Source organism: Seriola aureovittata, chromosome 5 (assembly GCF_021018895.1).
Source record: "Seriola aureovittata isolate HTS-2021-v1 ecotype China chromosome 5, ASM2101889v1, whole genome shotgun sequence".
Classification (NCBI taxonomy): Eukaryota; Metazoa; Chordata; class Actinopteri; order Carangiformes; family Carangidae; genus Seriola; species Seriola aureovittata.
The window spans coordinates 22,933,341-22,955,349 of record NC_079368.1 but is presented as its reverse complement, the minus strand read 5'-3'; the positions used below and the strand labels follow the sequence as shown (position 1 = coordinate 22,955,349).

The window sequence follows — 22,009 nt, the reverse complement described above, 5'->3', positions numbered from 1 at the left end:
CTAATAAATTATTATTGCATAGTATCAGCTAACAGTGGACTAATATCTACTAACTTTGATCCATAATATCTGGCAATGATTGTAACTATTAGTTTACTACTGCACCTACCAAGCAAACCTCCCTTTATCAGACATTCTCCAAAGGCGGCACAAAGTATCTGGCAATCTCTTCCTGGTTCACACATATCATTGGAAGGCTATTATTATCAGGCAGAAATATGCACAAATGTGCAGCTTTCATTATGTAGAATCTATTTCTTAAAGATTCTGTGGAAATGATCTAAAGATAAATACTAAAGAATCATGTGAAAAGCGGAGTCGGCTGACATGTTCAGTGTGTGTCATGTTTTCTTTGAGCAAACGTGAGACTGAGATACTGAAAAATGTATCAAAACATGATCTATAATGTTCTCAATAGTTCAAACCTCATAGGAGTATGTTGTTACAGTAATGATATATCCAACCACTGTGTTGTGTGCTGGGATGTTTCTTTGGAGGGAATGATAAATTTGCACATCTGTCATTTGTCAGCCTGAAATCCCTAAAGTCAGTGAAATGGTGAGGCAGATATGGGATGCAGATATGCATGCTTAGTCTAGATCAGGGGTGTAAACTTATTTTCAGCCAGCGAACCAAAAAGAAATTTGCTTCCTGCAATACAAGCCTATGAAAACATATTGCTGCTTATTTGGGATACCATATGGGTGACCTCTCTAAGCACACCTGAGAGCCATTTTTGGGTTCCACCCTTCAGTTTGAGAAACCAGAATCTACTCTTTCATTTTCCTGCATCCCCAACATTCATTCCCTCTAAGTCACCCTTCTCCCACTTCTCATTCTCTATGTTTTCTTCTCTCCTTCAGTCATGAATATTCATGAGGTTGTTATTTGCATTGCTGGCTCCTGAAAGAGGCTGAGTATACAAAGGTGACAGCCATCAACCTCAGGAGGCGGTGGTGTTGAGAGATGAGAGAGAGCGCAGATGAGGAGGAAAGGAACAAGTTGAGATGATAGAAAAAAAGAATCAGAGAGAAACCGAAAGAAAAAGTGAAATGACAGCGAAAGAGAACGGAATATCAAATAAAACTGAAGCCACTTCAATGAAAGCGTTTGTGTTCTTACCTCAATGTAAACTGTTCTGTGTTTGAATCTGTCCTCATGTAGATACCAAACGCCACCGTCTTGCCGAGCCGGACTGGGCTGGGCGGCACCAGAACCTCCACATTTTCATCCAGTCTCAGTCTTTCTCCTTTGGCAGAAACCGGACCCATGGTCATGACCACAGAACCAGCTTTCAGCATGTCCTGAAGACCCCCATCCACTAGGGGGCTCCACTGTCCCCCGAGGCCCATACCCAGACCTCCAAGAGGCCCGACATTTGCGCTCTGACCTCTCCATGGCTCGTTGACAATGAAGGGACACTCCTGACCAGCCCCTTCTACTGGTATAACTGAGTAATACACATCCACCGAGGGCAGAGTCACTTCAGGAGGTCTTTTTCTCACTTGCGTTGGTGTAAACCAAGCTGGGGGAATCTCCAGACGGACAACGCAGATGCCAGATGGTCCCATGAGTCGGCAGCCAGCCGAGGGTGCTGCTTCACTGGTGTCCCGGATGGCCATGGCTCTGACACATGGCAGGAGGGATGGAGGAGGCGGGTCAGGCTCATCCCAACGCCGCCCAACTAAGTAAAACAGTATCTGAGGACACAACAAATACATATAATGTCATAATGGGTAAATTAGCAAATAGCTAGCCAACAAGTGACTTGACTAAAAAAAAAAAAATATTGAAAACTATGAATGTTATCTGGCCTGTAATAGTCAAAATCATGAATCGTGGAATCAATGAATGTGATCACCAGCTCTAACTAATGAAAGCATTTTCTTCTTCTGTGTAAATAAACACTGTTTGCTAACACGCTAACTTTAACTACCCACTGTCCCCAAGAGGCCAAAAAATCATTGAAAGGCAGGTTAGAGAGAATACAAAAAAACTTTGTCACACCATTTTTCCTGAATTCATTTAATGGATTCATTTTTATCTCCTCTGACAGCGGCTAACGAGCTTAAAGCAGTCGATTCATGAGCAGACAAACATATGATAAATCGATGGATGTAATCTTCTGATTATACGATTGGCATATTAAGTATATGTGAGGCCTAAAACCTTATTTGATTGCATTAGAGGATGCATGTGTAAAAAGTCAATGAAGATCCAAAGGAAAACATTATACTGCCAATACCTGTATCCAGGGCTGTGTTGACCCTACTTTGGGCACCACCACTTGACCTTTGACCTTCCAGTTCAGAGTCACCTGGTTGGTCGTCAGCAGCACATGCGGCGGCGGGCCCTGAAGCAGCTCCACTGGGATTGGCTGCTCAATGCTCACGTTTCCATAGCTGCAATTGACGCTCGGCAGGGACTGCGGGGCAGCGATGCCCGGTTCCAGCTGTTGGAGAAAGAAGGGCTCCGTCCGCGACGACAGGCTGCCGTTTCGCATAACCTCCTGATTGGCTTCCCGCAGGAAGAAGGCGGAGTCAGCACCACTCAGTTGGCATTGGACGGGGAGGTAGGTGGGGAGGGAGGATGAGAAACGGGGCTGGGAGGAGTCCGGCCCTCCTCCTGGTCCTCCACCTCCTGCTGCTCCTGCTCGGCTGTCAGACACTGAGGAGGAGAGCAGGAAAGAGAGAGACAAAGAAAAAAGAAAAAGACTAGCTGTGTTATAATTACAAAAACATCCCTCTCATAAAACAAATAATGAATACAACGCTTTATAATGCTTACAGCATCATTTTGTAACTGCAATCCAAAGAAGCTAATGATCTATTAAAGTCAAGACAGCAAACATTGTGTACATCCGAGACTCACCGACCTGTGAAATGCATTTTCATTGTATACATGCACTAATATAAACACATGCTCACATCCATCACCTTTTTTCACATAAATTCACACATGCATTACATCCAGCTGACACAACATACACCACAGTACATGGTGTTTCCTAACAGTTTCCCTACACGGAGAAATGAGCACAAACACATTAGCGCTGCGTCGTGTATACAAGAAAGATAGACTCAGCATCAGACAGGGCTCTACATTAATACACCACTTTTTTTTTTTATTCTCGTTCAAAACACATTACACCTGCATGTATCAAACATGACATATTGCTCTTTGTCAGTTTATTTCCATATATTTACATTCACTTTTTTAAAAATCATTTCCTGGTGTATTTACCAGTCATTCCACAAAGATTGGGAGTTAGGAGTCTGGGATTACTGGGGTTTTGGTTCAGTATCTCATTTCCAAAGGGGACAAGGGGGTAACACTGAGTGTGCTGTGATGGGAGGGAGTTTTGATCCCTATTCCTTAATCCTCCATCGCTCAGTATTTGTTATTAATCCTTTGTTTGGCTTGTCAGCGTTATATTGTGCAAGGCACTGAATGACCAAACTGATCACTTATCGTAAACTCTGTTATGAGTTGAGTCGAGTTTGGTTCTTTTACAGCAGAGTTTGGGGTACCATTAGTGATGGGATCCTACATAAACATTTTATTATACACTATTTTCTGTCACAGTTATTTCACATTTGAGATTTTTATATCTCAGGTTTTTTTTTCCCCTGTGCAGGATTGGCAACATTTGAATCACATTTGGATGACAGTTGAGTTGTTTGGTAACTACAATCACTTTATACACAGACAGACCTTTTTCTTTTTTGTTTAAACCAGAAACAGCTGTTATATCACGCCGTTCAAAAGGCACCAGAATCCCTTGACAAAAACAGCAATTTTACCTCGCAGAACACGGGGGTGTTGCTGGTCTACTACCGCGTAGATCGCCTAGTTTGGTTGTTATTGTGTGACTTTCAGTGGTGAAAGAAGTATTCAGCTCACACAATAACCGAAACAAACTAACTGATTGAGCAGTAGACTGGCAACTCCCATGTTCTGCAAGGTAAAATTACTGTTTTTTTTAATGGAGTCTGGTGGCTTTGAACAGGGTGATATAATGGCTGTTTCCGATTAAACAAAAAGGATGTTACTCTTTAACAAAATAATGTGTCAGTTAAACTGTAAAACATGTTGATACCGGTTAGACATGCAGTGCAGTGTGTCGAACTTTATGTGGGAATTGTGGCCACAGACAACAAGAAAATAGCATATTGTAGAAAAACATTTGCGGAATATGATTGCATGGAATGGCTACTGCTGTAAATAAGAGCACAAACTAGCATTTATATACACAATTTATACACACAAAAATTGATGGGAGGTTTTCCATTGAACCTGTGCTGGCACAAAGAAAACACACGCACACACAGCAGTGGGTTTGTGTGGAAATGTGTGTGTGAATCTTTGTGTCCTGGGGTAGCAGAGTGTGAAAATATAATGAGGGTGGGACAGCATAGTGGTGTCTGGGGCAAGTCATACTGAGGCGACTTCACAAAAAAATAATAGCAGAGAAATAAAGTGATACCTCAGTGCAACATGAATAAGCAGGCTGGTTTGGTTATGGTGCGTGGGCACGTAGGGATAAGATTAGAGTGAAAGAGACAGGCGAAGGGAAAAAGGGAGTGTGAGAGAGAGAGAGAGAGAGAGAGACAGAGAGAGAGAGGGAGCGAGAGAGCAACAGAATAAAGTGTAGAAGATTGAGGCAGAAGAAAAAGAAAAAAACAAAATAAAAGTGAGACAGATGGAAAAAGGAGAAAAATATGAAAAAAAAGAAGCTGTGCATACAGAACAATGTGACAGATTGGAGATACTAGCATTTTTATGTTACACAGGATGACTGCTTACACAAATGACACCAACTTGTCTCGGATCGTTGTCCCCGAAGAATCTGAGCAAACTTTTTGAGAAGATGGATGTGTCCTCCTGCACTAATACTGTCTACTGTACAGTGTCAATAAAGCTTTGGAGTGCTGACAATGGAAAAAATAAGAAGTGGAACTAAAATTAGTAGTATGATTTAGTTATGCTAAGGTGCTTGGTCATGTAATTTAAGACACTACGATTACCTCAGTTGATGGTTAGGGTAACTTGTCTGGGTCAATGAGAGGACTTCCAGAATAGGGAAAAAAAAAAATCACACTTCTTTCATATTAATAGTAGGTTAAAATATACAGCTCCCTTGGCTTCATCAGTACTTTAACAAAATGTAAGTTCATGTAACATTAGAGGTCGACATTATGCAAATTAACGCCTGCAGCATGGGGGTCACAGAAGGCACTTTATGTTTTGGAGCCTACCATCCACAGAGGTCAAGACTCACGTGCTAGCTGAAATGTTGCCAGAGTGAATTTTCAAATGTAGTTTGTAACCACCCGCTGCTGACTGACAGATAGGTCATGTGGTCAGAACACATCAGCACATTAGCCTCAGTAAGCTGCAGGTTTTTTTTTTCCTCTTTTATTCCTTTCCCATTATCATGGTTGTCCTTGAGGCGCAAAAGCCTGCATGTGTGTCTCAGTGTGTGTGTGTGTGTGTGTGTGTGTGTGTGTGTGTGTGTGTCCACAGGAGTCTTTTTGAAGCATATGTCCCAATCCCGGACAGGGACCTCGAGCAGCTGACACACACACACACAAACACACACGCACGCACGCACGCACGCACGCACACATGCACGCACGCGCACACACGCACACACAGGCAAAGGTTGACCCTTGGATGAAATCATTAACATTGTGTGATACGAATAGGGAAAGATCTCAGGTCATAATTTCTTAGAATATTGGTTGGTCTTTTATTAACTTGCTGTTGCTGTTCACCCTTGCTCCCTTCTTATATTAGTAATCTGACAATGTAAGCTTCTACTGTGAACTTTAATAATCAGTGTATAAATGCAACTGTTAGGACTCTTATCTTATGTAAAGAAACATCACTATAAATATCATTTTCAGACATGAGAGGCAAGTCGCTCTCAGCTCAATAGGCGGTGCTATACTATAAGTCAGAGTCGTTCCTTTGAAATCAGGTGTTCTAACACTTGTGTAGCATTGGCTACCATTGAACCTGGCATGGTCTAGATTCCCTGGCGTCATTACTTTGGCAACCACCAACCACAACAGGAGTCCATACCCGCTGCGTCCTGCTGCACGATGCGTGTGTGTGTGTGTGTGTCTGAGTGTGAGAGAGAGAGAGAGAGAGAGAGAGAGAGAGAGCAAGTGTTTCTAAGTATACGTGCGTGTAAATTAATGAGTGCTCTACACGTGCCTGCATGGTTAGATAACTATGTATTTGTACGACGTGCAAAAGTGTAAATGTGCATACATGTATACATATAAATGACGAGGTAAGGTATACTGTGTGTATATATATATATATATATATATATATATATACGTGTGTGTGTGTGTGTGTGTGTGTGTGTGTGTGTCTTTATGTGTATGTGGAAAACTGGACAGGAACAAAGCCAGATGTACGGAGATTTGACAAGGCCCATCTGTGATCCTTTCTCCCCAAAAAATTGCCCATCCTGCTTTATTTCCAAGTACACACACACACACACACACACAGACACACAGACACACACACACACACACAGCCAATAATCAGAACACACTGGAGCGTGTAGGACAGGAGGAAAGAGAGAGGAAGAAAGAAGCAAAGCCAGATGGGTACCAGAGAAAAGGGGAGATACCAAGATGTGATAACGGTATCAGTGCTGCTCGATATTGTGTTAGTTAAATATTGGCTGATATTTTTATATTTAATTAGATACAGACAGACACACACATACATATACATGATTCTTTCATATCAGGTCTGTCTGCTCGTGTGTGTGTGTGTGTGTGTGTGTGTGTGTGTGTGTGTGTGTGTGACCAGTCATGCTGCAGCTACGTCTGTAACAGCAAATCATTACTCATAAAGACACATAAACATAAACTTGAACACACACACAATCCATAGCTCCATTTAACTTTTCTGTGTAAAACTTTCAGTTTCATTTCCATCGGGGGCAAGATTGGCCCGCCACGCCATGACTGCCACATCTTGCCAAAACAGAAGGTGTCAAAAGGCCCCAAAATGTTATTCATGATTTTATGTTACTTCCAATTTCCCTTCATGTATGACAATCGTCAACAAACTACCTCCGCACTCTGCTCCCCCTCCATCTGTTTGGTACTTTATGTGCCAGTCATGCTATTTTTCTTGTTTAGGTTTTTCTTTAAACTGACATTTCGATTGTCGCTCATCTACAGTATCCACTATAAAGGTCCATGCCAGCATCTTTCCTGCTTTGGCACCAGCAAGCAGGTTTTTGTAAATGTTTTACTGTATAAAGAAATAAAAACACAAAATTGCTTGCATGCAAACGTCTTTATTTTTAAGCTAACTGTGCTCACAGTAAGAATTGGAAAAATTCTACCACTGTTTTTCTTCCTCTGTAAACTATTAAAATACAACAGAGTTGTCCAAAACTAACTTATGTTTGATGGAAAACATCAAAACATCTGTTTGCTTTTGCTTCAGTCAAAGCTTTTATCCACAGTAGCAAATTGCGCCCCCTTCAAAACAAAAAATTTAAAAAATAAAAGGCACAGACACAGCAAAGAAAAAAAGAAAAATCCATCACGGGTGAATTTCCTGAACAGAATGAATTCCATTGATCACACAGATGGCAGACTATCAGAGAGAGAGAGAGACAGGAAGAGATATGGAGAGTGAGAGAGATACAGACAGATATGTAGACAGAGATGGGGGTGAGATGTGGATGGAAGGAAAGGCGCACTGGCTAGGAGGAGAGATAACAGGGCGAAAAGAGGATGAGGAGGATGAGAGAGGGATGAGGTTTCTATTTCTGAGCAGAGCATTCATCACAAGCTTGGAGTTTATTTTGGTGGTCTCTCCGTCTCTCGCTCTCCCTGCCCTTCTCTCTCTGTCTGTCTCTCTATCTCCTAGCTCGCTCTATCGTTGTTTGCTGGCGTTAATGTTAACATTGTTAAAAGTGTATAAGGGGGCTTAAATGTCAGTTTACCAATCATGGAGAGTACTGCTCGGCCTGTAAACAGTTGTATAATGCTCTGGAGGAATGTTTGTCAAGTCTGAGGAAATAACCCCTGATGATGTCAGAGTGATGGGCGATCTGGGCCTGAGCTTGGATGCTACAAAGGTATTACTGAAAGCCAGTGTTAGAATATGGGGAGCTAGTGTCTGACAGGTCTTTCTGAGGCCAAAGAGAATGTTTTTGAACTCAACAATGTTTCAAGAGATTTTGGGTTATTTGACAGTTGAGCCGGTCTCCTAAAAGCTTGCTGTATTTCTGGTGTAACGTGCAATTTACAGAAAGTTAGACGGATGGCAATTAGCAGGACAGGGGCTGGAGAAAGTAAGACCAACACCTTACAGTATTATGAAACCCAGTGCAATAGCCATGCAAGAAACTGGCTACAAGAAAAGTTGTAATAGATACATTTGTTGAGACTGTGCCAGAGGGGTGTTGTCGCAGCTCAGCAAATCTTTTAGATTGTGATTCAAATGTAACGTGTTCCTTATACTTTATGTCTGGTTTGTGACCTCCGATCTCCGATGCAGTTTGTCTGTGTTTGGTGTATGTTAGCATGCTTTTAAAGACACTAAGAAAATAAATAAATAAATAGATAAATAAACTTTTTCGGACCAATTCCCCCACAGTTGGCGGGCATTTGTTCTCTTTGAAACTCACTTAGTTGTTTAATTTTGCTTTGAAATCTCACATATCAAAGTGCTGACTGCCAGACCTCTTTAATCGATGACTAATGCTGCTAATTGGAATTCATTCTAACATAAAAAAGCTTTGCAGCAGTTTTTGTAATTGTGATTAAGTTAACTCTGAGTTTGTCCTTGTACATGGAGTGCTCTTTTCTCTCCCCCTGGTGGAATAATCCCTGATACTCCCACACACACACACACACACACACACACACACACACACACACACACACACACACACACACACAACACTTGTTGATTGATATCCCTGTCATTGGGTCAGTGGAGTCACATTTCCCCAGATATGGTCTGACTACCATCTCTTTCCTCTGCCACTAATCCCCCCCCCCCTCCCCCCCACAACACAACTTGCTTGGACCCAATATCCCCCTTTCTCTTTCTATCTGTCTGCCTCTTTTTCTCAATTTCTTCCTCTACACCTCCCTATATTAGCTTTCCTCGCCTCTGTTTGTCTTTAGCCTCTCTGTTCCTCTCATTCTGTCTCCCTCTGTTTTTGTCATTACACCTTTCCATTGGCGTAATTTAATGGGAGGACGGGGAGACTCGTCATATAATTCACCTGCTTCTGTCAGTGAGCTCTGTCACCTGTCTGCAGCGCTGAATATTCTCACAAACTCAAGTCTGACATCCTAACATTAGTATAAACATTTAGTCTAAATTGTGTTTATAATGAAATATACACACAGAAATAAACACACATACTAATACATACTTGTCCTTAAAGCATTTTTAAGTTACAAAAAGACTTTGTTAGTATATTATCACAGATTTCAATGGTGAACTGCAATATATAGCACTTTTCTTTGGCTTTTATTGACCACATTCTAGTAGGCCTACTTGTTCTCTCGGTACTTGGTGGATTTGACGTTTGTAACTGCAATTGCGGCTGTACGCCACTATGGTAATGTCGTGGCGCTGTATCGTAATCCGTGCATCAGGCAGAGCCATCTGAAATTGCCAAAGAAGAATACGACCGTGCTGGATTTTCAGCTTGCAGTAGGAGGCGGTGACCTGATTTTGCTGCTATTACTGAATTAACGTTACATCCCATTGTGTATTTTTCTTTTTTGCAGCAATGTCTCAAATCACAGATTATTTCAAAAAGAGGAGGAGAATCGCAAGGACAGGTGAAATAGTGCAGAGTGCAGACATCAGTAGTTCTTCTAATATGGGAAAAAATGTTAATTCATGTTACTGACGAGATACGGTTAATTTGTCAGGACTGAAACTAGGCCTAGCTTTATTCTTATTTTATTATATCATTATTTTAATGTGTTTAGTTTTAAGGTGTTATAGTTTTGGGTGTTTGAGGTTTTGCTTTTTATGCATTTAGGTTTTTTGCCTTTAGTGCACAGCCAAGGAACAAAAAGCTCTTTGTGATTTGCATCTACATTAATTATGGATATTTATTTAATCATTTATTTGACATATTAAGAAATCACCCATGACAAAAAAAAAAAATTCTGTAATATAAGTCTTCTCAATATGCTGTTGGGTCATGATGTTATGTTCTAAATGATTACTTATAGTATACACAGTCTATTTGGCTGTTCTGCTTGGTAAAGGCCGTAATTATGGGCTCTGCAATTCACAGTAAATGTTTCCCCCAAAGGTTAAAATAAAATATACCATTTGCTTTCCCAGCTTTTTCGCCTTTGCAATTGCGGTTTGTCCCCCTCTTAATATTTTCCCATTTTCTATAATCAAAACTCGCCTCCCTCCAATTTCCTTATCTGTTTCCCCCACTCTGTCCATCCATTTGCAGTCTCTCCTTGAGGAACAGGAGGCAAAGTAGACTGATTGAAAGATCCAGGGCAGGAAGGGGCGGATGGCAGGAGGCTGGACTTTGGGAATTGTGGGTGTGAATTTTGTGACTGTGATTCATGTCAGAGTCGGTGCGCTTGGAGGTCATTGCACTTGGTCCGTCTTAGGGTGTGTGGGTGTGTGTGTGTGTGTGTGTGTGTGTGTGTGTGTGTGTGTGTGTGTGGCAGCAGATGCAGAGAAGTGTGAAGAGCAATTTCAAATGGTCACCGTACAGCTGAGAGAGACAGAGACAGACGCAAAGAAAGTAAAGACCCCAGTGAGGAAGTCGAGCAGCACAGAAGGGAAATGGAGGGGCAGCATGCGGGAAATGCTAAACTCTGGTTCACACACACAAAAACACATGCACACCACGATTACCCAAAAACATGGATTTGTAACAGAGGATTTGGATATTGTGTTGTTGAATAGAGGTTCACTTGGATCATACATCAGAAACATTTTTGAGTGCCAGCCGACTTTTCACACACATGACAAATTGGACCAAATTCAAACGGTGATGGTATAGATTTCCCAGCTTCGACTTCTTTTGTGTCGGATTTATATGGGATTTAAAACATCTGGGCTAAAACACGTCAGCTTCATTTTCAACTTGACCATGCTGCCAAAACTGGCAAAACTGTCTCGGCCTTTTGTAATTGCATTCCTATAATATGAGCTATAAATGACAGAAATGACCATGTCATACACTAAAGCAGTGGAGAGTTGGGGTCTAAAAGTGGACCACTAGTACACCTATTGAATTGCGAGTGTGTTTCACTTTAAAGTAGTGTTTCCCACTGTACCGTTACAAGCAGACGTCTACTAGTAGCAGAGATACAAAACTATTTACTAATTTATTCAGCTATTGTGGGAAGCCCCACACAGTAGCTCTCAAAGGTCTTTTAGAGCAGACAAGCTCTAAAAGACTTTGAGAGCTACTGTGTGGGGCTTCTAAGATAGTGAAATGAGTTTGGAATCATACAGCAATTAAAATAAGATCAGTGAAAATAAAAGAGCAAAAAAAGTTTGGGTTTTTTTTGTAAGATGAGTGGCATTCATTCAGTGTTCTTGAAAATTTGCCCTAAGGGTATTTTCAATGCAGGTGGTTAGAAAAAAGAAAGGAGTGTTTTGTTTGTAGTTATTGAAACAAGTTGTACAATCGTGATATGCTAAAACTGAGCCAAGGTTATCACCTGCAGTGCTTCACCGCAAACATGGCAGCCAATGAGAGTGATTAACAAAAAGTGTAGACGTTAAACAGAGCTGTGAAGAAAAAGCTCTGTGTTTCAGGCAGGATCTCCTGGCTGTGAATATGAGGAAGGGATAAATCCACTGGGTCTTGGTGCCATTCAATTCCATCCTTCAGTGGTCCACAGCCAGGAAGCACAACTTGTAAAAGCTGCTTATGAAGGGGCTAAAGGACTCGCAGCCGCAACTGACTTAATGGACCAATAGGAACTAAGTAGCTAGGGAGAGTAGAGTGGAGGAGAGGAGAACATGTTGTCAAAATGGGAAGGAAAAAAAGTCAGAGAGAGAAGAGGCGGGACAGTGAAGGATGGGAAGAGGGAAAAGTGAAGGACAGTAATGGCGAGAAGAGGACAGACAAGAGATGAGCAGGGGAGGTGAGGACAAGGAAGTGGAGGTGTGCGAGGGAAGATGAGTGGGGAGAGCAAACAAAAGGAGAAGGAGAAGGCACGAGTTAATGGAGATAAATGTAGAGAAGAGCTGAAGAAGGAAGTGAGGAGACAGAAGAGGGAATGAGGGAATGAGAGGTAGAAACCAGAAGTTGAAGAAGGGGACAGAGGGAAACATAAGCCATTAGCACACTTTTATATATTTTATTATAAAAGAAATAAAATATAAAATTAGACTTGATAAGAAGATGAGTGTGTGCGTGTCCATGCATATGCATTTCTATAACAAGCCTTATATGTGGCCCTGCATGTCCGACCTTTGTGGTTAAGAGGAGTAGTGAGGAATGTGTTGACAAGACTGATATCAGCCATTATACTGTATATCTGCTCACCACAGACACATATAGCACACGTGTACACATATATACACACACACACACACACACACACACACACACACACACACACACACACACACACACACACACACACACACACACACACTTGCTGTGACACAGTTTGTGAACATACGTCATTGATGGAACATGTCCCAGAGAGAGAGAGGAGAAATGGAGAAATGAATGACTCAAACGAGGCAGAGGAGTTGCAGGGGAGAAAGAAACAAAGGGGGAAAAAAAGAGCTGCTTAGTTGGATAACTGAATTCAGATGTTTTTTATGTGTGTTTGATAAAGACCAGTTACAGGATCAGACTGCATCCATGGTAATATGTTTCACTTTTGCTACAGTTTCTTTTGTTTCCAGTTTACAAAGGCTCAGGCATGTCCATTTTACGCGAATGGTCATGTGACATGTGTATTCAGGGGTTTTAGAATGGAGTTTATTTCTGATGGAAAGCTAAAACGCTCATCTGGACGGAGATCGTTTTTGTTTAAAACACGTTTTAAAATGAAAATGTATTAGTGTGGATGTGGCCCAGTCTCTACAACTCTGAGGCACCAAAGGCAGCTTTTCATGGTGGGTGTCTTGGCTGTGTGCATTTTAAAGTCTTCGGTATTCAAAATAGGAACCAGGATTAGGAAATGATCATGATCACTTCTGCAGGGTAGATGCAATCATCCAGAACCAACCTTAAGGGCATACTGTGGAGCTTTTGACCACTCGTGGCACTGTAGAGCAATGTTTTTATGAGCATCCTGTCAAGTGAAGAGAGCGGTTCTCCTGACAGCTGGTGGATGTTACACGTCGCATGAGTCAGTCAAAGAGGAAGAGAAGAAGAAGACTGCGAGCAAATCTAAGCAAGGATGATTTCAAAGCATTTATTGCCAAAACATTAAATATGCTGCATATTCACTGAGCGTTGTTTGTTTGGCCTCGAGGACAGACACACACAATGTAATTTAGTGGAAAAACTTAATTTGCATTGAAACCACACAGGTTACCTTTAAAGTAAATACATCAATAATGTTACATCCTGTTACAGTGTGGAGCATTCAGCATCGACCACCTAATTGCAGCCCATTGATTTCCACTCAGACAAAATGCCACCGCTCCTTCAGGCTGTTATTATGGGTTTCTTTTTTTTTTTAAGGTTGAGTAACACTTAACTGTTGTGTTAACATGGGCATCTCTAGTTGTTTATATTTAAACTATATTGCTCTTTACTCTCTATATAATCATTTTGCATCTGTTTCTCTTTATCTCTGATTTAAAAACCTTGGCATTCTTGTAGTTTTTCCAGTAGTAGTGTATCCAGTTTGTAGAAATTAATCGATACCTGTCAGCCAATCAGAATGAAGAATTTCCAGGTATAACTGCAGCCCCTCACTCATGGAGACCTTTTTAGTGTAAAAGTATGATCCCAGGTTTTAGCCCAATGAGACTAGACACTGTAGCTCAACAGAATACAGAGGGAAAGAAAAAATCACTTCTTCTCACTATTGTACAGCACACCCTGGTAATCCCCCTCTAATCTGTTTACAACTCTAATCTGGTTAGGCCAATCTGATTAATGTTCAACAGTTAATTACCGGAATCTGGTGCGAGTAATCTGATTGAAGTACTAATGAGCGGGGGGATTATCACACAGTTGACAGGCACCTCTCTCTCTCTCTCTCTCTCCGTCTGTCCCTCCCTCCCTCACTCACTTCCATTCTGTCTGCATCTCTATCACTTTTTATCGCACTCAGTCTCACTTTTGTTGGCATCTTCTAGCTCTGTTTGTCTCTTGACTCTTTATCTGTCTTCTGCTCTTTATCTGCAGCCGTCCCTCTCTGTCTCACTTCCCTCCGCTGTCATCAGTCTCTGACTCCCTGTTTATCAGTCATTCTCTGTCTTATTGCCATCGATTGCTACAGACGCCACATGAACACAAACTTAATTAAGTCTGACAAGCGCAGGTATTTTTATCGCTGCGTCTGGAACACACCCACTCACACAAACGCGAGTGCACAAAAACAACACATACACACAAATACACACTGACACACACACGCACGCACGCACGCTCACACCCAAAGTCATTTGAAACCTCCATTTGTTTTTTCATTGATACATTCTTGACTTTTGAGTGAAAATCATTAGAGCTAATTGTTCCCTTGTTCAACTTTGACATTTTGTAAGTATGTGTGCAACAAGAGGGAGTCAGTGAATGTCAGGTCATATCAAACCCACACACACACACACACACACACACACACACACACCTGTCCACATTCCTGTCCTCTAACGTCATTTCACTCAACCTTAAACCAGCATTAACCTTAACCTCAAAATAAACCTGATGACCAATAAATATCCTCACTGTTAACACTTTTCTCACCTTTTTACCCTTGTGATATCATACACACAGCAGACACGCACACACACACATATCGCATTTGCACACTTCGGTCTTCATCATCACCTCCCCTAAGGTCATCTATCAAACACACAGCTGCGTCAATGTGTGAGTTCTTTATGCAGAAGTGTGAACAAACATTTCACATTAGCTTGTCTCATGCTGATCCCTCTATTTCAGCCTTCTAGTCCATCACATTATCAAGTCAAGGTCTGTCTTTTTATCTTTAAATGTTCTCACTTTTACACATTATGTATTTATTTTCTTTTCTGTTTTTGTCGCAAACCTCTATTTTTATTTTCCCTGAGATAGTGAAAATACAGGTAACTGTAACTGGAGCTGAGTGACTGGCAGCATGAATGTGTGTTGACAGTATGTGCATGTTTGTAAGTGTGAAAAATAACAAGTGTCAGCTTTGATAGGTTCATATTTGTATTCACAGGAATTAAACCTGAGAAAGGTCACTTATTTCCAACCATTATTACCATTGCAGAATTACTGACAAATTATTTTTATGAGAAGGAATTAAATTGGGGCATACTGTGTCCTCAACGCCACCATTTGACTTTCAATTAATCTCTCAACTTTCTCTCTCATTAAGCGTCAAGTCTCTTCCGCCATCTCGCCTCCATTTTCTCTTCCTCTCTCTCGTTCTTGTCGTCTTTTCTCCTTCTAGTCATCCGATTCTCCATATTTTCTCATTTCATTCTCATAAAGCAGAAAAGCCATAAAACGACCATCAGATTTAAATTCTAAGGTCAAGCATCTGAATAAGAGACGGAGCGTTTGTACAGCAGTGGAAGGGGAGCTATTAGAGAGGGGCCAGTCACTTCAGACTAAGGTCACAAGTTATCACAGGGTCAGCTATAAAAGACAGTGCAAGGGATATAAAGGCTCATCTCTCTGACTGGCATGTTTTAACCTATTCACTGTGCAGCTCAATCTGTATACTATAAGCTGTTTCTTCTGATTTAAATGGCAGCTGTTCTGCAGACTTTGTCACAAACCTTGAAAAGAAAAAAAAAAGAAAAAGGAAAAGAAAAGAAGAAATTGTGGATGTCATGATCAGGTGGATGATGTGTATTTGGTAGCTTTGGTAGCTCAGCAGCAGATTCCCCAAGTCTCAACCACCCGGAACACCTTTCAGCTGCATTATATTACCACAATATATTTTTTGATAAGTAAAAATGGATTGATATTCCATTCAAGTCTGCAGTTTCTTTGAGTTGATTTTTACATTATGCCGACAAGGACTGTGGACATAGGCCAACTGTTGTCTGGGACAACAATCCATAAACATACAAATACAAAACAGAAATCAAGAACTCGTTCATTCATCCACACTGCAATTAGATTCCTACATAAAATAATGTAGCATCTTTTAACACAGTGACAACTGTTCACTGAGAAACTACGATTCTCCAACATAAGCTCTAAACTCTATCCCTGGTTTTATGAATAGATGCATGTTCATATGGTGCTGTCATTTGTTCTTGCTATTATGCTGTGTCTTTGTATTAATTTATTATGTTGCATGATGTGTTGCAACTAAAGCCAATCTGAAAAACTAATTTCTCTCTCAGCACGAGAGGTTTGGATTTAATGAATACGAAAAAAGCGTGTAGTTGGGTAAAACATTAGCTGAGATATGACACAAGCAAATGTGACACACTTTTACTTATTGTACAAGTTTGGAAGCCTGGCATGTTTGCGGTGTTAATCAGCCATCGAGGTTGGAAGCCAACACCCACCAGATGCTGGTGAGATGTGGCTGTAAATAAGTCTGTCTACTCAACTAGCGACTTTGGCAGGCGGCCAAGCATCATTTGAAAGTGGGGTGTGTGTGTGTGTGTGTGTGTGTGTGTGTGTGTGTCGAGATGAAACAGTATAAGTGGCTGGTTAAAGACTGGGCTGCTGTAGCCTGTAGGCAAAGATGTGAGCTCCCTATTGGACAAGAAACAGGTGTAAAAAATGGAGACAGAGAGAAGGAAAGGACAGAAGAATGAAAGAAGATAGCAGCATTAGGTAAAAGTGGTAAATGATGTTTGTCATGCTTTGCAAGACAAAAGCATCTGCTGCAAAGAAAATAATGAAATAAAAGGAGAAAAAACAGGTCTGTCAAACTGATGAGAGGAGCAGAGTGCATGGAGAATAGACAGCTTTTAGCAGCACGCAGCCACACTGCTTCCAGTGGGACTCACTGTTTAACCTGGCCTCTTTCTAAAGTTTAAACACAAGCAGCCCCCGACCAGCACATGAGGAAAAGGAGGGGCAGGAGGGCATGATAAGCAGACTCCTTTCCATCTTTCTATCTTTTCTCTTTCTTTAGCTTTTTCTTCCTTTTTTCACCTGTTTCTCTAAATCTTTATCTCCCACCTTCCAATCAACCCAAAGAAACATCACACTAAATCCTATTTTCAAAGCAGTTTTTGAGCACATGACAACACATCATATCATGTGTGTACGTGTGTGTGGCACAGGCAGATGACTGAATGTTGTAAAACTGGGTTAAATAATTATTATTCATTAACGATTAAAACAACAGTGTTTCATACCAACTCAGGACACTCTGTCATTGTGCCTGTCCCTCAGGCTATGGCACGCAGACACATACTGATCAAAATCCGTGAGTGGTGCCAACATCGGAAAGCGTGATTTTTTTTACGATTATTTCTCCTCAGCCTCCCATCAACAGGGAGAAATTCTCCTGTCACATGGGTCTTTTGCTAAAGTACATTTTGCATGTATCATAATATTTTTCAAAGTTTAAAAGAAAACGACTCCTTTTCTCTTACGCTCTCTCATTTTTGAGGTCGTCCAGTTCGACAGAAATGAGTTAACGGTCTCTCAATCGACTAATTCATCCATCACCGCTACCTGCCGTCGCACCTCAATCATTTTGAGGGATTGACTTATTCATATACACATACACACACAGACATTCTTAAAGAAGTCATACCTATGCATAAATTCAGAACATCATGGAGCGGAATACAAATCATGACCTCTGTTGCCTGTCACCGGCTGATACATAAGAAATAGATGCAGCTTTTACTGTCCCTTCCTAAAGCAGAGCCTGGAGCCAATTTCACTACTTTCAATGTTTTTTCAGCCGCTCGACTCGAGCTTGTTGCTGCCACACTGCCAGCGTTTTGGACTCGGCTCTGTTAATCTTAAGTAGAGTATTAACACAGTCAGTTGTTCTGTGTTCTGGCTCTTTGCATGTATTTGCCCTTTCGCAGTTTATTATGTTTTCCTTTGTTATTTATTGCTTTGGGTTTTCTCTCGCCTACACTTCCATTTTTGCAAACCACGCTGTAACTCAGTTTAGCTCCAAAAACAAAGCATTATTATTGTTACATTTTGAATATGATTGTGCGATACGTTACACTCCGGTGTTTTAAATTACAACCCAGGTGATTAACCTGTTAATTGATGCCCATTTAATTAGCATCATTGTGAGCTGTGGCTGGATGCGACTGCAAGGGAGTCTTTTGTCTTCCTCCTTCTTCCCTCTTGCGTCCACAGTGCAGAGACACACAAATAGCAGGCTCCTCATTGTGGAGCTCACCTTCCAGTAATTTACTTTACTAACATATTGTTGTTGGTGCACTTTGGTTTCTGGACTGCTGACTGTGCAGTGTCAAGCCTCTTTAGCCCAATGCTGAGATTGATGGTGACATTAGAGATAATCGAATGAAAAGTAACAGCTTATCTGTAAAATCATCAGATAACTGTGAAAGAAAATCTTAATTGCACACACTTATAGTGGTGAATGAAACCATTTAATATTGGTTGACAAAGTGCTGTATATAACTTTCTGCTGGCTGATTTCATTTGTGATTTCCTTCTGCTGACATCCGCTGGCGTAGTTGTGGTGTAGGCGGAGAGAGACACTAACGGTACATCAGATGCTGTAGTTTGTGAACCTTATTTGTTTCGTGTAGACACGACCACTCCTGAGTCTCAGGCAGGTAATGTTGTTGTAGCTTTTGCCAAACCTCCCCCGCCCTCTCTGTGTTGGCCCTGCATTACAGTCATTAAACTTCATTATAGGGACAGTTGGTGCTTACACAGAGCTGTGTGCGTGTGTGTGTGTGTATGTGTGTGTGTGTGTGTGTGTGTGTGTGTGTGAGTTTGAAGGATAGGGTGCCACTTGCACTTTACTGTAGTCAGCACACACACATTCACATTAATGCGTACACAGTGCCGCACAAGTTCATAGGGTTGGCGCATTGTTGTAAGGCTACAACAGTTAGACAGTGTGTGCTAACTGAGCTACATCTGCTTCTTTTCTCCTCAATAGTGTAAAAAGTATTTAGTAGTTTTGTAAAAACAATATAATTAATAAGAGACATAGTTCTCCAGTTTGATTTTTTTCTTATGTCACTTGTGCTGCTACTTGCAGCATGTGTATAAATTGTTATAGAAGGGAAATGGCCAAAAAATGTTGTTTATAATTATGATTTAAATGGTTTGGACTGTTTAACTGGTGACATCGCATCATTCTAGGTAACCAACATTTTTTTTATCCCTAATCTTCCTACATTCTATAGATGTACAGATGTTTGCTCAACAAATCAATTTTTTGTCTGTTTTTATAAAACCTGAAACCTTATCTCTGCAAAACATTATCTTGAAGAAAACCTCACATGTTTTTAATTTACAGGTGATGTTCATTCATATATTTAGATTCTCATTGAGCCTTGATGAAAAAGGCAGAAAACTGAGCATGTTCCAGAACTATTTTCAATAGACGACAGTTTCAGAGTGGGCGTATAAACATAATGGACCAAACATGTGGTTGTATTTATTTACATAGCCAATTCTGGATGAAAATATTGAAGTTGGAGTCCAAAGGCTTTTAATTTATGAAACTGTGGGGTTGTAAAGTGGGGTAATGTTGAAAAAAAGATAGATTTTATAAACAAAGATGAAGCGGCGATAAGGGGCTTAGTACAGTAGTAGAGTGAGGATGTGCTGTTTTAATCCTGACGGTTCTGCTGGTGTTTGAGTGTATGTGAAACCAATACAATCAGACATGGTGACATGTTGATGACTAGCGAAATCAAAAGCACTGCACATCCAAACACAAGAGGCAACACACACACGAATCTTAAAAATCTTTACATTTAAAAAAAAGTTCATTTGCCACTCAAAGAGACAGACACACACACACACACACACACACACACACACAGACACACACAGCACACATTTAAATCACACATTACTATTTCTACGATATCACCCTTTTCCGCAGACAAAGTTCACTCCCACTTGTCACTTCTGTGTCTCACCTACAGGTGTGATGATGTCACATGCGAGAAACAGCTGTTTGGATATTAAGTGTAACTTTGTTTGTGTACGAGTAAGTGTGTGTGTGTGTGTGTGTGTGTGTGTGTGTGTATATGAGTAAGTATGTGTGTGTGTGAGACTGTCTGTCGTGGCTGCTGTGATTTTGAGTGCCAAGTGTCTCAACTCTGAAGAAATGACGCTGACTGGAGATCACACCACATTTGTAGCCACGTGTTAAGAGACTTTTTATGCACATGCTAATGCTGCATTATTGATCCAGCTGAATCTATTCACTTTCCCATGGAGACGATTTGGAAGAAGCTCTTTCCTTTAATGATCTGACAATTCATGGTCTGGAGACTAATTGGTTAGACAACCTCTCGCTTTGGTGGTACGCTTAATGGTACATTAATTAGAGATTAGTAAACTTATCGGTTCAATAGCTTATCACTCAAAAACACAAATAGATGATCAAATGAAAGACAAGCACCAGGGGAGACATAGATTGAGAAACTGCCGTACAGTAGAGATGGCGTGCATGTTTACATGTGCTTATGTTTGTATGTCTGTCATGTGTATGTGTGTGTGTGTGTGTGTGTGTGTTGGGTGGGTGACATTGAGCAGACAGTGGCAGTGTGTTGAATGTATAAGTGATGGCTGATTAGCATAAAGCTCAGGAAACCAGCCGTCTCCACCTTTATTGCTTCACTCTGCATTCATTGCACTCAGACAGATGCCAGTTCGCAACCAAATATAAACAAACATTAATAACCCAAAGGCTTTTTTCCACCTTATTTTTATAATGCCATATTGTGTTATTCTTTCCAACAATGTTTATACTAGAGCAAAGTGAGTGCGAATGCAAACTTCCAAATTTCATGACCTGTGGGGTGGGGGGTGGGGGTGTTTGGATAGGGGAAGCGAAACATGTGCAATTGGAAAACAATATGCTCCACTCAAACAAACACACCATCAATGTGGCTTTGTTGCAAGTACCCCCCCCCCCCCCCCCCCCCCCCAACTGCTGTAATGTTCTGCTAATAATACGCAGAACCTCAAGCAGTTCCAAACCTGCCAACACTGTGTTATATAGATAAATTATGTACAGCAGGGTGAAGTAGTGGCCCTCGCACTCGCAGTCATTTAGTTCATCTTACTTTAGGTCTTCTTTTCGTTGTTTAAGCGCATCAGGTCTTAGCGGTCTAATAACATTCATCTTGCAGCACTCACATGATGATTGTACGTATGGGTTCCCATACGCATTTGCTCGATGTGGGTAACGGACTAGGTCGTGTAATTCAGTTTAGATGCACACCGTACGTTCAGACTGAAAGCGGTGAGAGCTGCCCATTCGAGGACGCTCTGATAGAGATGACATAGATGAAGTAGAGAATACCGCTGGTTGGCATGTCGCAGTTATCAAAATCTCCTCCATTGGGCTTGGGAACAAAGGTTTGATGGGAACAAAAGTTTGCACGGGAGCATTCTCTAGTGTTCTCCAGAGCAGAGCGTGTCTACATTCTGATTGGTTGCTGCTGAGCCGCATCTTAACTTATTACCATACAGTCACCTGGACTTCAACTTTTTCTGACACCCACACTGCTCAGGACGCGCCATCAGCTGCTGTTCGCCGCCACGAGAAGCCGGCTCGTATAGAAAATAAATGACTTCCGGTCACTTTGATGTTCTCGCTGCTTTCAGTCTGACCACAGTTAGAGATGGTGGTCTTTTATAGCCGCATTGATTGTGGGACAG

General features: G+C 41.2%; 1 protein-coding gene across 2 annotated transcripts in view; it reads right to left on the bottom strand.

Moving 5' to 3' along the window:
- si:dkey-215k6.1 (transmembrane protein 132D) overlaps positions 1 to 22,009 on the bottom strand; it is a 259,302-nt gene that overhangs the window by 163,451 nt on the left and 73,842 nt on the right. For both annotated transcript variants that reach the window (XM_056375613.1, XM_056375611.1), the window contains 2 exons: positions 2,246 to 2,667; positions 1,123 to 1,700 (listed from right to left, as the gene is read on the bottom strand). In XM_056375613.1, the coding sequence (XP_056231588.1) occupies positions 1,123 to 1,700; positions 2,246 to 2,667 (1,000 nt within the window). The remainder of the gene's footprint in view (positions 1 to 1,122; positions 1,701 to 2,245; positions 2,668 to 22,009) is intronic.